The following is a 15,246-nucleotide window of genomic DNA, read 5'->3' as shown; positions in this document are numbered from 1 at the left end:
AGAAGGTAAAACAGGCTCTCTGTGGGGAACCAGAGTGGGTGGAGCGGGGGTGTGGTTCAGGGAAAGGTGCCGGAATGATGTCTAATCAGCCTAAACTGGGGTTTAGGGTTAATCAGCCTAAACTGGGGTTCATCTTGTGTGTGTGTACCTGTTTTACCCATCTTGTGGGAAACAAAATTGACTGGCATTAATTTCCTGAAGACTTATACGTCTTCAGGAAATTAATGCCAGTCAATCTAATTTTCCTAGAAGTCATGAAAAAACGTCTGTGTGTTTGTGTGTGTGTGTAAAACCATAATAACAAAACACCAGATGCAAGGTTTTTGGTTTGGTTCCTAAAAGAAAGTCACACCTCGTGCATAAAGGCGTTTCTTAAATTATTTATATATGCATATATTCATTTCATCAAAATATTGGTCAGCATGTTTTTGCAATCTTTATGTTAACTGAAAGCCATGGAACAATGTATTTCTTGTTATATATAGTCTGATATACCAATTCATTACATTATTGTGTATCATATAAAATCGTAGTATTCCAAAGTGGCTTACATTGACAACAAATGTACATAGCAACCCATGCAAAAATGATCTCCTTATTCATCACTCTCGGTGTGTGTCATTGGCTCTCTGAAGCAGATGTTACTCTGTGTATGTGTGTGTAGGACTTCATGAGCGTAACACTGCCGTGGTGCGACACTCCCATCGGTAAAACACACTCCTCTGTCAACGTCCCTCGGGTTGAGTCCCAGCACATCACCGTGGAGATAACCTGGTTCTTGTTGTCCCGCCCCCCAGTGATGAAGAGTTTGTTGTTACAGGCGGCGATGGCGCAGCTCGCCCTCTCGCCCAGACGAGTCACAAGGGTCCAGGAGTCTGACAGAGGTGAGTAGCAGTACATGGCATGCATGGCACCACCTGGGAGCAGACAGAAGAAGAAGAAGAAAACACATTTTGGTTAATAAATGTAGAGACACATATATACAAACATGCATATCAGTTCCTCACACATTAAGCCAGACACAGATTTATTTGAACCCGTTTTCTTAATTTTCATGCAATCATTCTTTATGAGTCTGTGTCTACACTTCTTTTCGCACGTTGTGTTTATCTCACTTTGGAATAAAACTCTTCATATACACCCACATGTGTACGCATATTCTAAATAAAAAGCCACCAACTTACAGTGATGGAGGAAGTATTTTCATACTTCAACATAAAATACTTACGAATGAAAATACAATTTAAAAGAAGCACAACGTGAAAATACTCGTATGTAAAGTACAAAAACCTCTGTGTATAAATGTCGTTGCAACTTACCAACGATATAGATGCAGTCCTTGAAGGTGACCGCATTAGTGCATTTGGTTTCCATGGGAATGGGCTCCCGCAGTTCCCAGCTGTCTGTCCCAGGTTCCCAGCACTGAACCTGATCAGTTGCCAACTTTCCATTCGGCCCGCCACCAATCACATAGATCCATCTGTCAAAACCTGCAGCGGCAAAGGAGCTCACACCCACTGCAAGAGGTGTCACCTGCAAGCACAGCCAAAAGGCCATTTTAATGTCATATGGACAATCTAACAGGCATAGCAGTAAATATGTGAGTTATATTGTTTTAATGCAGTGCACTCTATGGACTGTGAGATAGTTAACACCTCATGTACACAATAATAGTATTGTAATTAATCGTTATTATCGAGCTCCAAAGTGTTCAATGATAACAAAACATAATAATACCTAAGAAATAAATAATCACATGAATAGATTGTGGGAAATTTGACAAACAAAATAGATTATTAATACTCGGGCTCAGCTTTTTTTTTTTTTTTTTCAAATGCCCTTTTTTTTTTCGAAAGTCTGCTTTTATTTCACAATGTTATTTTTCCAATAACACATCGCTGTGTATTTTATCATGTCACTTTCCAGACTTTTCATCCTCGTCTTCACCTTTCAAACTCAACAAATGCTACCACAATAATCCATTGAGCATTGAGCAGAAACAAGCTGTAAACTTAGGAAGTTGATATTGTGAGCATGTTAGCACACCTAACTTATGGTTTAACCTTAGCCTATTTACTGTTTCTGGCCACCTTGATGAATGTTTTGTCCAATATTCATTCTCCTTTTAGCTCTGTTTGGGCCTCCGCCGTCTTCTGGGCGGAGTCTCAGCTGCTAAATTAGGTCTAAACTGCCGACTGAGGTGATAATGTCAGTTTGAGCAACGCCATTCAAATAAATGTTGTCGCTGTTATTTTACACATTTGAATTCCAGCGGCATTAAAGGAACATTTGGTGTTTACAAAAGCACCATATTGTATATAATTATTGTATGTGTACCTGCGTCCAGCGATTGTGAACGGGATCATAGGCCTCTACGCTGTCGAGTCTCTGAACTCCGTCAAATCCGCCGAGTGCGTACACCTTTCCGCCACGAACTGCCATTTTGTGTCTCCAGCGCCCAGTGATCAGGGACTCAATTTGGATCCACTTGTCCAGGGCCCCATTATATTTCCAAACATCATGCTGTGTCTCTTTACCTCCTGCAACAACAGCATTACACAAAATGGTCACCTGCTGTACAAAACTGTATGTCTGCTGAAACTATGTATTGTACCGTATTGTGCGCTGGGCCACACACTCATCATTCTGATATAAGAGCCCATGAACTCGTCTGAACCTTCGCAGTGTACGTGTTGCTGAACAGTTCAAGTAAGCACAGCTGGGGTGCCAGTTCCTGAGTTGGGAAACACCTAAACCCACAACAACTGTAACTGCAGATCATATCACATATGCCTGTTTGTTCAGTCGCTCGCTGTGGATTCACTGATTATAAGATTGTGTTTAACTAAGAGAAGCTCAGGAACAGTTCTAACAACCTGTTTACACCAAGACATTGTTCGAAAAATTTATACATTAAGAGAGGACAAAAAGAAACCGTAACTTATCAGAAACATAATCAGTAGACGGGGAACAATTCCCTTTTCATCCGCACAGTAGGGGATCTTCCTATGCACATTACAGTAACTTATCCTCTTTATATCAAACTTGAATGGGGATTTTTCTCACCAGATATATACACTTCATTGCGGAAGGTGATGCACGCAAACTCCACCCATTTCTTGTTTTGGGATTCATCCTCCATCTCTGTGATTGGCAGCTTGGCGACCTCCAGCCTGCTGCGTCTGAGGGGGTCCAGACAGGTGACCGTGGAAATGAAGCGTTCATCTTTAGTGCAGCCTCCAATGATGAGGAACACCTCTGACAGAAAGTGCTGCACGCGCGGTTTTGTTCGTTCAGAGACCACCTATAATCATGTTATACAAGTGCACGTTACGTTGAAACGTGATTATGATCACAAAATTATGTTTTTTATTCACTAAACAACAGTAGAAATATGTAACATATTAAAGGGTAAGCTGCTGGTGTACAAAGATGGTGTATCCAATTGTGTTAAATATTAATAACGTCACATCTTCTGGTCTACCCCGCATACTGACCTCCGTGCCGGAGAGGTGGTAGATGCGGGCCTCTTGCAGCAAGGGAAAAGCCTCGCCGCAGCGTCGAATCAATTCATCCGACTCCACTTTTTCTACAAAGTAAGCAGACTCCAACAGTGGCAGTCGCACATGTGAAAGCAGCGCGGCCAGTGAAGGATGGCGTTCATCCTGCCGGGCTCTCACCCAACGCATGAGTGCTTCGAACACACACTCCTCGTACTTCACATCCAGGTCGTCCCTCTGGAGGACGGCCTCCAGCGACTTGGCCGGCAGCTCCAGGAAGTCCGGCTGCTGGACGACCTGGGAGAAGTGAGTGACGATGTAGTCTTGGGCCCCGGTCTTCAGCGCCGGCAAGGCGTGACTTTCAGACAGATTCAGGATCCCGATGCAATTCTCGAGGTGCAGAGACTTGCTCAGGAAGCCGGCACATGCATCCACCGCACGCAGGAACTACAGGAGGCGAGGCAGTGGTATCGAGATCAAGACTGAGTTGGCACTCTGATGAACACTCACAGGGTTTCTCAATATTGTCCTCGATAAGCACATGCGGTAACATGAAATTTGCATTAGAAACCCAGAAGGCGCCGTCGGCCATTCACAGTGTTCATGTCTTTCCCTTTAACAATAACCAACAATACATGTTTTGTATATGCTCCTCATTGTTTTATGTTGTATTCCATTCCTTTGCTGTGTTTGTTTAAGCACTTAGTAACTCCAATTGGAAAAGTGCTATACAGATGTTGTTATTACATGCACGTCCTCAAATTGTACCCTAAATATTAATCCCAGTCCTAAACCCTATTACCAACAAGAATGCTTGGACTTGTTTTTAATAAAAACAACAAAAACCCTGCCTCCCCCCTTGTCTGGTGCAGCTGTGTCGTTAATTTAGGCCTGTATGGAAAAGTGTAAACAACTGGGCAACTTTCACTTCCCTCTTTGAGTCATGTCTCACTCAGTATGATGTTTGTTCCACTGAATCGCGGAGAAGTTGAGAACAATTTGAAGATGTTAAATGTTCTAAACCACAGCAGGGTCACAGCTATGATAAGTCATATAACGTTCTTTCTGAATGTATATTAACATGATTTTTGTTGCTGATTATGTACCATTGTGTCTCCTGCCACTTTGATAAACCATCCAACTGAGACTATATCGAAACATTATGTTTGATAAAGGGTAAACTGTTGCAGTTGGGTAGAACTTTATTAATTCTGGTGGTTGATGTTATGCATGTGTTCACTCTTGCGTAGGATGGGAAGGAGTTCCTCATCTGATAAAACCCTTTCAAAGTGACAAGCTAAAAAAGAAAGTGCTGGCTCATTTATGTTTTGAGGATTTGTTTGCGATCTTAAAAAGTGTCTTGGTTTGGATAATAATAATAATAATAATGCATTTAATTTATATAGCGCTTTTCGTGATGCTCAAATGCATGAGGTTTTTGAAGTCAGCGACTTTGACGCAAAGTCAAAATTCCCCTTCTTGGATAATAACAGTCAACCTTTTGTATAGAACTCTTTGCTTTTACCAGCATTCACTTTGTAAGGCAAAAACAAATGGGATTGATGCTGATAGGAGATAATATGTTGATTGATGCTGATAGGAGCTCAAGATTTAGATGGAACTCTGTGAATGAGACGAGGAACGTGCAAAGTGCACTAATCTAGCATCTTCTTTAACTTCTATTCAAAGTAATTGTCCTTTTACCTGAAATTGACTGGCGGCCTCCAGTATTCTCTGGACATTTGAGTTGGTAAGGAGGGCACGGCTAGTGTAGGTATACTCCAGGAGGGAGTGCATCGTCCCGCTGTCCAACCCCTTGATTTCCACATGCTCCTCGTGGCTCTCCTTCAGACCGCTGCAGAACATGGCCCTAAACAGGAAATACATATTCAAGGCAACCAGCAGTGCCATCACAGTGGCGTTAGAGCATTTGGGAATGTATTTCACCTGAAGTACTGACTGGCGGCAGCGAGTATGGCTCGATGACAAGGGAAGTCGTGTCCCTGAACACACAGAACTACATCGGTTAGTTCTCTGTTCACTCGGAGGGTTTCCATCCCTCTCTGCAGCTCCACGGGTAGACCTCCATCTTCCCAACATAGCTCACTCGAGCCCGTCAGGCTGTTTCTCTCCTCGTCTCGGCTGGAGTCCTCTGCAAGAAGCAGCAAGGGACACTCTGTAGTCTTCTCCAGCGAGTCACTCATCATTTACGTCAAAAACTCGCAGGACGCAGCTGCTGTAGTTGCACCTGCACTAGTTGAAGGATCCCTGTGGCAACAGTTGTGCCGCTTTTGTTTTGGCCTGCACTCTTCATACTTCCTATTCCTGTTCTGTGAGAAGCATGCGTATGTAGCAATGCTTGTTTCTAGACACTTCCTCTTCTGATGCTGAGTTAATTTCCTCTCAGTCATTCAATTTTGCTCTTTTTCCTCTGAAACACAGACACCAGGTCTCCTCAAAATAGAAAACACCGAGGATAATTCCATCATCATCGTATCTGCGAGGGTTTAAAGTGGATTTAAGAGTGCAATCTAGAATACATTTCTGTTGTTGTCTGTCTGTCCATCTGCTGTCGACATAATCTTTTTGAGGTATAACTGAGGTGCTCCTGAACAAGGCTCTTCATCCCTGATATGGCTCCCTTTTGTGTTGTCTATAGGTTTTGAGCCATAGTTAGGTTCTCAGATCGTACTATTTTTTTAGGCTTGAAGACCTTAAACAAAGCATAGATTAGAGAACAGTTGGGAATAAATACATAGATGGTGTAGGTGCTTTTTCCTAATTGCTATATAAAACAACATAGTAGCAACATACGTACCACTATATTGCATTTTATTACCTATATCCCCATATATTATTATTATTATGTTGTTGTTGTATTTCCATTAAATCATATGCTATATCATAGTAGTATTTTCTATTTCCATGATTGTTAGATATTACAATATTATAACAATGGGCCACTTGTCCAGCAAGCACCCGGCAGTCCTAAAGAGGCGGCTGGTTTGTAAACACCTCATTACTGACAGCAGGAGGAGCAGGAAATCTGGTCGTCCCCCCCCCCCCCCCCTTCAAAATAAACAATCTAAATGATTACAACCAGTCATTACATGCAGACTGCACAACAGAGTAAACACAGTTTGGAGGTAAGTGTTGACCACAGTCACTGATTGCAGTCACAACTCAGAATATATGACACAAAGGCCAGAGTTACATTATCTGTATGTACTGTATTTCTGGTTTCCAGCTGCATAAATATTTGCACAATTCTCTTACAAAATAAAAGGTATTATATGTATTTGTTTTCAATCATTTTTTATTACATTGAAATAGTTCTCTATCTGTATTTCCCTTGAAGACTTCTCTGGGATCAATACAGTATTTTCTTATTGTCATCATACCTCTTATGAATAGATACACCACATTTCCCAGCATTTATTGACTCAATCGAAGCAGTAACTGAGGCTAGATGGTGAAACGTGAACACAGACACAGCTGCAGCAGAGATGTATGCTTTCATCTTCTCCACTAGGTGGCACTACTGCCTCATTGGTCTACAATAAGCATTCAAACGCAATCTTATTTCCTCTTGAAATGTTGGTCGAAATCATGGCTGTGATGAAAAAGATAACACAATAAGATACTGTAATTATGAGATGGCATCTCATAATTATGCCTCTATATATATAACTTTATTTTGTATTGATTTTTTTTTTTCATCACAGTGTCAGAAATGGCCTTCCATAATGTAGCTAATCGAATTCTGAAAAACCGGAAGTTGCATCGGCTTCACTCTGACTGAAAGTTTGACACACAGTTCGTGTAGTTCGCTCACTCGTACTCACGCGCTATATGGCTCGTGTACAATGAGCGCTGTCAAAGCTGGAACTGTCAAACGGAAGAGTGCATGTGAAGAGTGTGCATGTGAAGAGTGTGCATGTGAAGAGTGTATGTGAAGAGTGTGCATGTGAAGAGTGTATGTGAAGAGTGTGCATGTGAAGAGTGTATGTGAAGAGTGTGCATGTGAAGAGTGTGCATGTGAAGAGTGTATGTGAAGAGTGTGCATGTGAAGAGTGTGCATGTGACGATGCAGTCAAACCATAACTTTGGCTACACGAGGACGATGTGAATGCACCGACCGCTGATATGCGTCTGACTTTGAGTCTGATCCAGAGTCAGCTCGAGTGGGAGCTCTGAGACCAACACATGGGGGAGCTTGTGTTCCGACACTGCGACTGCGCGTGTACGTTGTGATTCATATACGTGGACAAGTCGATAATTAATGAACAAATGCAATGCCGCAACAGTGCGCGTGTTATGCAGGAAATATGTCAGACTTCCCTTTGGTGTAGCGACAGGAAGCATTAACCACTTAAATGTCTGCGCGAGGGCACCGGCTGACGCACAGGGAGACGCGCTCTCAGGGCCTCGGAACACGGTGTTCAGTCTTCTGAGGCAGCTTCAGGATGAAGTGTTCCCTGCCATCTTGTTTAGGGGCCAATTTACTCTTCTGCCTGGGACTGCTGCACTGCGGTAAGTGGCCTACGTTGAATTGTAGTACCAATTTTGTTAAAAATCAAAACGAAACAAAAAAAAGAACAGAAAAGAAAAGAAAGTATCATTTTACATTAAGGAAATACTTCACACAACTGTAAAAGGTTCACATTTCTTACTACGCGCAAAGCATCTTGAAGACTACAGAGCTTTGCTTCACTTATACATAATAATAATAATAATAATAATAATAATAATAATAATAATAATAAAAAACTATCTCTGCACACCTTACAGGTGCATCCCAAGGCAGGTGCAAAAAGAATGATCTGTCCGACAGAATCAAATAAATATTCCAGCAGCAAGTGCTTTACATGTCCGCAAAACTAGAACAGATGCTGGATTGTGGCACAGATATATATATTTTTTAAATGTCTGAATCTTTACAGTGTAAGTGACCTCCCCATCTGTTTGTACTGTGCTTTTCCACACAGGCGAAGCCAGAGTGCACACTGAGGTACAGGCTGGGCCTCTGTATCGAGTGGCGGGCTCCCTGCTCTCCATCTCCTGCAACGTGAGCGGCTTCGCCAGTGACAACGCGACAAAAGATATCGAGTTCCGTGTCAAGAAGCCTGCAAATCCAACACTCGAGCTCAACATCATCAGCACAAGGGACAAAGGCTTCAGCTACGCCATGTATACTGTCCGTGTGAGGAGCAAAGAAATCACCCTGACCCATGTGACTCCAAACTCAGTCTTGTTTGAGATACACCGCCTCGAGAAAGGGGATGAAGGGGAATATGACTGTTCTGTAGTCAACTCAGAACAGACTTATGATGGAACCTACAGCGCCGTAACAACAGTGAAAGGTAAGCAGTCCTTTTTTGAGCTTTGAGACCTACTTTTCAATGTAACTGCATCGCTGTATTTAAGATGAAGTCTATGTCTCTGTTTTGGATGTGTTGCCGTAGTGATCGACAACTCCCTCAGTGTTTCATCAACTGCCTCCACCTCGCTGAGCTATACTGAGGGCGATGCTCTCGCGTTAACATGCCGCGCCTCCAGCAACAGCGCCCAGCACACCCACCTGTCTCTTGTCTGGTATCTCCATAACGACGGCAGGGACAACGCTCGGCCTATCATCTCTCTGGATAGAGAATTCACACTCAGCCCTGGTCCGGGGTTTGAAGGGCGTCACCAAGCTGGACTGATAAGGTTAGATAAAACGGGAGAGGCCACGTACAAGCTAAACATGGCTCAGCTGGAGCTTTCAGACCAAGGAAGGATCTACTGCCAGGCTCAGGAGTGGATCCAAGATCCCGACCACTCTTGGTACACTATCGCACAAAAGGATGCAAAGGAAACTACCCTGAATGTTAAAGCCAGAGGTTAGAAACAGCTATCATCTCACAGATTTTATGTATGAAATAGCACAGCTTGATATGAGTCAACACATGCAGCTTTGTTCTTCCTCAAGGCGATGGCGTCTTGACAGGATGTGTGTTGTCTGCGTTTGTCTCACTGTGCTTGTTTGTGTGCCGTGAGTAGAGGTGGTGCCAGACACGTCGTCTCTGGTGGTGAGAATCTCAGCGCAGCCGGAAATTCTGCAGGAGGGGCAAGAGCTGTCGCTGTCCTGCAACGTAGACTCGCAGAACCTGGAGGAGAGGTTCTTCTCTGTAGCCTGGCTCAGGGGAAATAGTGAGTTGGCCCGCATTGGCCCGACAGGCATTCTGTCCGTGGGGCCCGAGTACAGCGGGCGAGTGAAAGAAGGAGAGCTCAGGGCAGCCCGGATTGGGGATGGAGACTACCGTCTCATATTGCAGCCTGTCAGGACCGAGGACCAAGGAGAGTATCTCTGTAGGGCATGGCTTCAGGACAGAGGTCAGGATGGTGCCTTCACACAGCAAGCAACTCAGGACTCCAGCTCCCAGCTGGTCAGCATCTCATCCACAGGTCAGTCAGCAAATGTGCCCACACACACAAACAGTCATTTACTCAGGCTTTGCTTGTCTTACCTGCATGATTTAGCCTCGGTTTTTCTTAAGTGTATCTTTTGAAATGGAGGCTATTATCGGTACGATGATATTCATAATAAAGTTCACATGTTTCCATCTGTCTGCATGCCGTGTCTCATCGCAGAGAGTGGCCTCTCAGTTGAACTGCAAAACAGCGTGGGTGTTAACGAAGGGTACCGTCTGGAGCTCACCTGTAAAGTACACAGGGTCAACGGTCAGCTCTCCGTTACTTGGCAACGCAAATCAGCATCCACAGCAGCATCCGCGTTCGCCAGTGTCATCAGTCTAAGTCAGGAGGGCGTCACGGAGAAAGCGGGGGAGTTCGTGAGCCGCGCAGTACGGGCAACGCGTCCAGCAATAGACACCTTCACCCTGGAGCTGGATGGAGTCACACCTTCGGATTCAGGTGTCTACCAGTGTGTTGTGTCCGAATGGAAAATCAATAGCAAGACCAACAGCCAGTCACGGGATGCCACTGTGACGGTGGCTCCTACAGGTGAGATGTGTCCCCGTCTGTCTGCGTTGTACAAACCACTCAAGACCGATTTATGACGAAACGTGCGTATTGAGACTCGTTTCTTTATATATGTTCTTTATCTTTCTCGCAATTGCTTTGCAATTTCAGTTTGCATGCAAGAAAAATTGAATACTAATTGGCAGACATCATGAGGAAAATTATTCTGGATCGTAATCGGCACAAACTTTGCACTTTTAGCCCAATTACAAGTCAAATCTAAAAATAAAATAAAAAATGGTGTCGCGTCGTGTGTAATAGATCTTGTTGGGTTCACTTCCAGGGCTTTAGACCTCACATTTTAGTCAACATGTATTTGTTGAAATGACACTAAAGCGTAACAGAAAGTGTTAAGACGGCTTTAAGTTCAAGGTTATATGTTGCTGACATAGAAATACTGGCATAGAAATGTTTAAAAGTATATGTTGATGATTATGGGCATACTCACCTTGTCTTATTTTAAAGAAAGAAATCAAATTGAGAAACGATGTGCACGTGTGATGAAAACTAAGAGAAGAGACAGACAGTGCTTTGGAAATGCAGTTTATCTCTGTTTCTTTTGTTTTTTTTACTTTGAACACTCGACGATTGCACGATCCCCAACTTCTGCTTTCTCGCTCGCAACCGCTAACGGCTTCAAATGTTTCCCTCGCAGATTCGTTCGTTAAGGTGAAACTGATAAGTCGCGACAGCAGCGTGACCGTCGGTGACAATGTGGAGTTGATGTGCTGGGTCAGTGGTCCACGTTTACCAATAACACTGACTTGGAGCCTGCAGCGGCCGTATGCCTCGACCCAAGATAGCATCCTGACCGTGTACTCCGACGGTGCCATCAGCTGGTTTGGAGACCAGCAGCGCTACCAGCTGAAAGTAGAGAACAAAGAGAATGGAGTCTTTTACTATCTGCTTATGAATAGTGCGAGCCGTAGGGAGGCGGGAATCTACCAGTGTTGGGTGTCTGTCTTCCTGGAGAAGGTTCACAAGAAGTTGCCTCCATCCAACCAGCTGGGTGTTTTGGTGCAGGACCCAGGTACCGTTGAAATTATTAAGGCTACATGTCGAATTTTGGATGAAAGCTACATTATACATTCTATTTCTCTTTATTTTTCTCCCTCTCTTAGTGAGCGATCTCGTGCTGACCACCACGCCTGCCTCGACAATAAATATCACCGCTGACATAGAAATCAAATGCTCCGTTATCTCTAAACCCTCGGCGTCCTCCCGCTACGCTGTCACCTGGCTGCTCCAGCAACAGGCAGGAAATAAGACCATTGTGAGCTCAGACCAGGATGCCCTCGTGACAGTCGCACCCCGGGAGCAGCTGAGCCACGGGCAGCGAATCAGCACGAAGCGCACTAAGGGCCCTAGTTTTGAGCTTAGTATTCGGCAAGCTCGGCTCTCAGACAATGGCTCATACGTATGCGAGGTGGTGGAGTGGCTGCAAGATCCGCATGGGGACTGGTATCAGCTCTCGCCGGTGTCCAAAACTACCGAGCTAACAGTTATCGAGCCCGGTAAGTGTGTGTGTGTGTGTGTTAAATACATAACGTGAGTCATCAACAATACCACTTTATAGGCCCGTTGAAAACCTAGTTCCTAAACAAGCTTCCTTCTATAGGCGATGAGGCCCTACGTGAACTCAAAGTTCAAACTGTTTAGCTTATTTCAAATGAGAGCTTTCCCTAATGATCTATTTCTCCTTTCTTTCTCACTGATTTTTTTAAATGGCTCAGTTTGCACCAATTGAGAAACATTTGAATCTGAATGTGTCTTCAGTGTGTTTTCACAATGAAATGTTTTTAAAACTACTCTTAGATCCAAAACGTCGGTTTGCTGAATACGGCCCCCTGAACTTTTACTTCATCACGATTATATAGAAATACTTTTTTTCTGAAATAGGTTTTCTGGGCAGCTTTTCAAAAGATGTTGCCATTTGTCTGGCTTGCGCTACACAGCTGCACATGTACTGCTCTGTTTCTCAGCAGAGAAACCGCTTCTCTAATGGTGCTGTCATGTGTTTTCCTCTGTGGTGTCGATGGTTTTAATGCGTGTGGTTTTCTTTACTTTGTCATCTACGTACATATGCCCTACTTGCTCTTTTCTTTTCGTATTTACAGATCAGTTTTCTTGTGTTTCCTGTTTCTGCCCTTTGCAAAGCGTCCTAGTCTCCCCTTTGTCTTCTTCCCCATCTGTCTGTATACGTGTGAACTTCATGTTTAAGTCCCATTGATTGCTTTGCTTTGAGAAGATATAGTTGAATAAATTGTGTCTTTTTGTCTGTGTGCTTTTTTCTCTCTCTCGCAGAAACCAACCTGTCTATTTTGAAGGAAGAAAAGTCGTTGAACATGAGCAGATCCCAGGACCTCCCGATCCCCTGTCACATCACCGACCAATCCAGCAGTGAATCTGAGTTCCAGGTCACATGGTTTTGGCAGAAAGAGACAGAAGCTGAACGACGCCCCATTTTCACAGCGTACCGCAACTCCACCCTGCAAGACAGGCTTGGAAAGGGTGATCAGCTGAGATTCAGACGCCCTTTGCGCGACCAATTCAGCCTCACAGTAATACAGCCAAGTCCTGAAGAGAGTGGCCTGTATTTCTGTGAGGTAGAAGAGTGGCTCCCATCTCCGTCTCATGGGTGGAGGAAGCTCGCCGTGGAAAAGTCAGGATACTTGACTGTTAATGTCTATGCAGAAGGTGAGCGTAAAGTGATGCAGCATCTCTCTGCAAACAACACTGATATGATATTAAATGATGCGTCCGTGGGCACCGGTAAAACATTTCATTTTTCTTCTTCGCAGGAGAGGTCAAAGACGTCTCTGAGCCAGAATGCAAGTCAGATATGTGGATGGGGATTCTTATAGCGATCGTTATCTGCTCACTGTTGGTCGTGTTCCTGCTGGTGCTGAAGATATGCAGGAGCAACGTCTCAGGAGGAAACAAGTCGGCTCAAAATCTGTGGGCAGAGCCAGAGCAATACACGCTGAAAACCAAACCCAGTGCAGATGACTGAACAGACCAGAACAGGAGAGGGATACAAATGCACTTCTATTTTAAATGTGAAATGTAATATATGCAATGTTTTTTTAATTGTTATTCAGAGTTTAACAATCTATCAGTTAAATTAATCTGTTGATAATGTTTTCAAAAAAAATAGTCTAAATGTGTTTACTGCCCGTGGAAGCTGGGAATAATTTTGCCTTCATGAATTAATTAAATTCATTAAACCTTTCAAATTTAACGGGAACTTTCCGTTTTTTTACAGCTAAAATGCATCACCAGCATAAACAGCAGCTGCTTACCGCCTGCAAATGACAGTTGAGCTTGGCAGGAGATTAACTTTGTGGCTTTACACCTACAAAGCAACACATCTTCTGATTGACAAATTCCTTCTTTACGTTGCAACATACCAGGCGGCTTGATACGCTGTCTCTGGTGGGGAGAAGTCAACGCAGAGCATGTCTGAGGGAGCAGCTCCGTGCGGTACGATCTTAAACTTTTATCTGCAGATAACACAGAAATGAATCAACCAGAGAGTGCTCTGCGGGTTCTGCAGCAGCACCGGATGACTGTGGTCGGCAAAGGTGCTGAGATCTGTGTGACAAGCAGTTTTATATATACGATGAAGGTATAAAATCTGCCAACGCCAATATTTAATGTGCGTTTGATTCTCGATGTTTGCTTCTAGATAGAAGAGTAGTGTGTGGATGAATGTGCTTCGAGGAGTCTTAATAAATGAAATGTTTGTCATAGTTTTGGCTGTGTTCAATCACATTGAAATGAAACTAATCACGATGAGATTTCAGGGTCTTCACATCCATAACAATGTATGAATTCTCAATACAACAATATAAGACCAGCAGATCAAAGATCCTAAATACACAGCCGGAACCATTTTGTGTTCTTGATTGTGCAACGTGAATAACCTCAAATCAGCTGAGCGTGTCTTTCATTTACATTTGATATATTTTAGATTGTTAAATTTGATTTCATCCCCTGCATTTGGTTTGATATACGTTTAAATTGTAGGTGTAAGAATCTGAAGTAGCCTACGGATTAAAGTCGGCACTTAAACTGAAAACAAGTCTCACTCTCTGGCACGGGCTCGTATACCCACATGAATGCATTCTGAATCGCTGCCATAATGCAGATGCAGCATTTTAACAGATGTTCCTGCTCAACTAAATTGGATGCTGGAGTGTAATCAAATCAAACATAAACGAGAAGAAAGTCTTCTCTCTCTCTCTCTCTCTTTCCCTTTCTCCCAGCATCGGCCCTATCAATGTTTAACACCAACATCTGTGTGAGAGACAAGAATAGAATCCATCCTTTGCCTTCACCTTTGAGCAAACGGGCACAGACACCAGATTACAGATGCTCTTCTTACCCGATGAGTGCACCCATGAACAACTTAGGGTCAAACTAACAGCGGTGTTCTGAGAGACTAAAAGTCGTCCGTAGTCGTCTCAGCCCCAGAGAGACGATGCACATGTAGCACCGTCTTTGGTCTTGAACTATACCAGCCCTTCACAGTCTGCTGGACTGGCTCCTTCCCTATTAACTTTACTGTAATACCACTGTCTTGTGTTTCCATGGCAATGCCTGTCAGAGCGGAGAAAGAAATACTGAATTTGGAAGGAAAATCATCTTTGCTGTAAGACAGCAAAGATGTACGGAGACAAACTAGAGCGCACCATGGCAGCCGTGCTAGAACTCCCTCCTC

The 15,246-nt window shown here is 43.7% G+C and overlaps 2 protein-coding genes across 3 annotated transcripts; one reads left to right on the top strand and one right to left on the bottom strand.

The window, feature by feature from the left end:
- Window positions 1-364: 364 nt before the first annotated feature.
- klhl6 (kelch-like family member 6) lies at window positions 365-6,062 on the bottom strand. Its single transcript, XM_034562041.1, has 7 exons — window positions 5,448-6,062; window positions 5,205-5,370; window positions 3,498-3,947; window positions 3,067-3,304; window positions 2,338-2,540; window positions 1,320-1,533; window positions 365-917 (listed from the first exon to the last, which is right to left on the bottom strand). The coding sequence occupies exons 1-7, from the start codon at window positions 5,705-5,707 to the stop codon at window positions 619-621; spliced, it is 1,830 nt and encodes a 609-aa protein (XP_034417932.1). The 5' UTR covers window positions 5,708-6,062; the 3' UTR covers window positions 365-618.
- Window positions 6,063-7,315: 1,253 nt separating this feature from the next.
- Window positions 7,316-14,275, top strand: LOC117750829 (immunoglobulin superfamily member 3-like). 2 transcript variants are annotated; one of them, XR_004611825.1, is made up of 10 exons: window positions 7,316-8,033; window positions 8,489-8,863; window positions 8,966-9,382; window positions 9,543-9,947; window positions 10,134-10,505; window positions 11,179-11,553; window positions 11,645-12,037; window positions 12,828-13,220; window positions 13,325-13,589; window positions 13,789-14,275. XR_004611825.1 is itself a non-coding variant. In XM_034562214.1 (9 exons), exons 1-9 carry the CDS (start codon window positions 7,967-7,969, stop codon window positions 13,534-13,536), a joined length of 3,009 nt encoding a protein of 1,002 aa, XP_034418105.1. In that variant the 5' UTR covers window positions 7,316-7,966; the 3' UTR covers window positions 13,537-14,275. The 2 variants fall into 2 exon arrangements, 1 of the variants encoding a protein (XP_034418105.1); XM_034562214.1 differs by having other exon boundaries at window positions 13,325-14,275.
- Window positions 14,276-15,246: the final 971 nt, after the last annotated feature.

The sequence above is a fragment of the Cyclopterus lumpus genome, chromosome 21 (genome assembly GCF_009769545.1).
Source record: "Cyclopterus lumpus isolate fCycLum1 chromosome 21, fCycLum1.pri, whole genome shotgun sequence".
NCBI lineage: Eukaryota > Metazoa > Chordata > Actinopteri > Perciformes > Cyclopteridae > Cyclopterus > Cyclopterus lumpus.
The sequence above is the reverse complement of the archived record's forward strand: the minus strand, read 5'-3'. Positions and strand labels throughout refer to the sequence as shown.

Excerpts from the sequence above, each read along its gene's own strand:
- klhl6 (XM_034562041.1), bottom strand. The coding sequence starts at position 5,707 with ATGATGAGTGACTCGCTGGAGAAGACTACAGAGTGTCCCTTGCTGCTT. Across the intron at positions 5,371-5,447 it reads GCCGCCAGTCAGTACTTCAG|GGCCATGTTCTGCAGCGGTC; the intron begins GTGAAATACATT and ends TTTCCTGTTTAG. Across the intron at positions 1,534-2,337 it reads TTCACAATCGCTGGACGCAG|GTGACACCTCTTGCAGTGGG; the intron begins GTACACATACAA and ends CTGTGCTTGCAG.
- LOC117750829 (XM_034562214.1), top strand. The coding sequence starts at position 7,967 with ATGAAGTGTTCCCTGCCATCTTGTTTAGGGGCCAATTTACTCTTCTGC. Across the intron at positions 12,038-12,827 it reads GCTAACAGTTATCGAGCCCG|AAACCAACCTGTCTATTTTG; the intron begins GTAAGTGTGTGT and ends TCTCTCTCGCAG. Across the intron at positions 13,221-13,324 it reads TGTTAATGTCTATGCAGAAG|GAGAGGTCAAAGACGTCTCT; the intron begins GTGAGCGTAAAG and ends TCTTCTTCGCAG.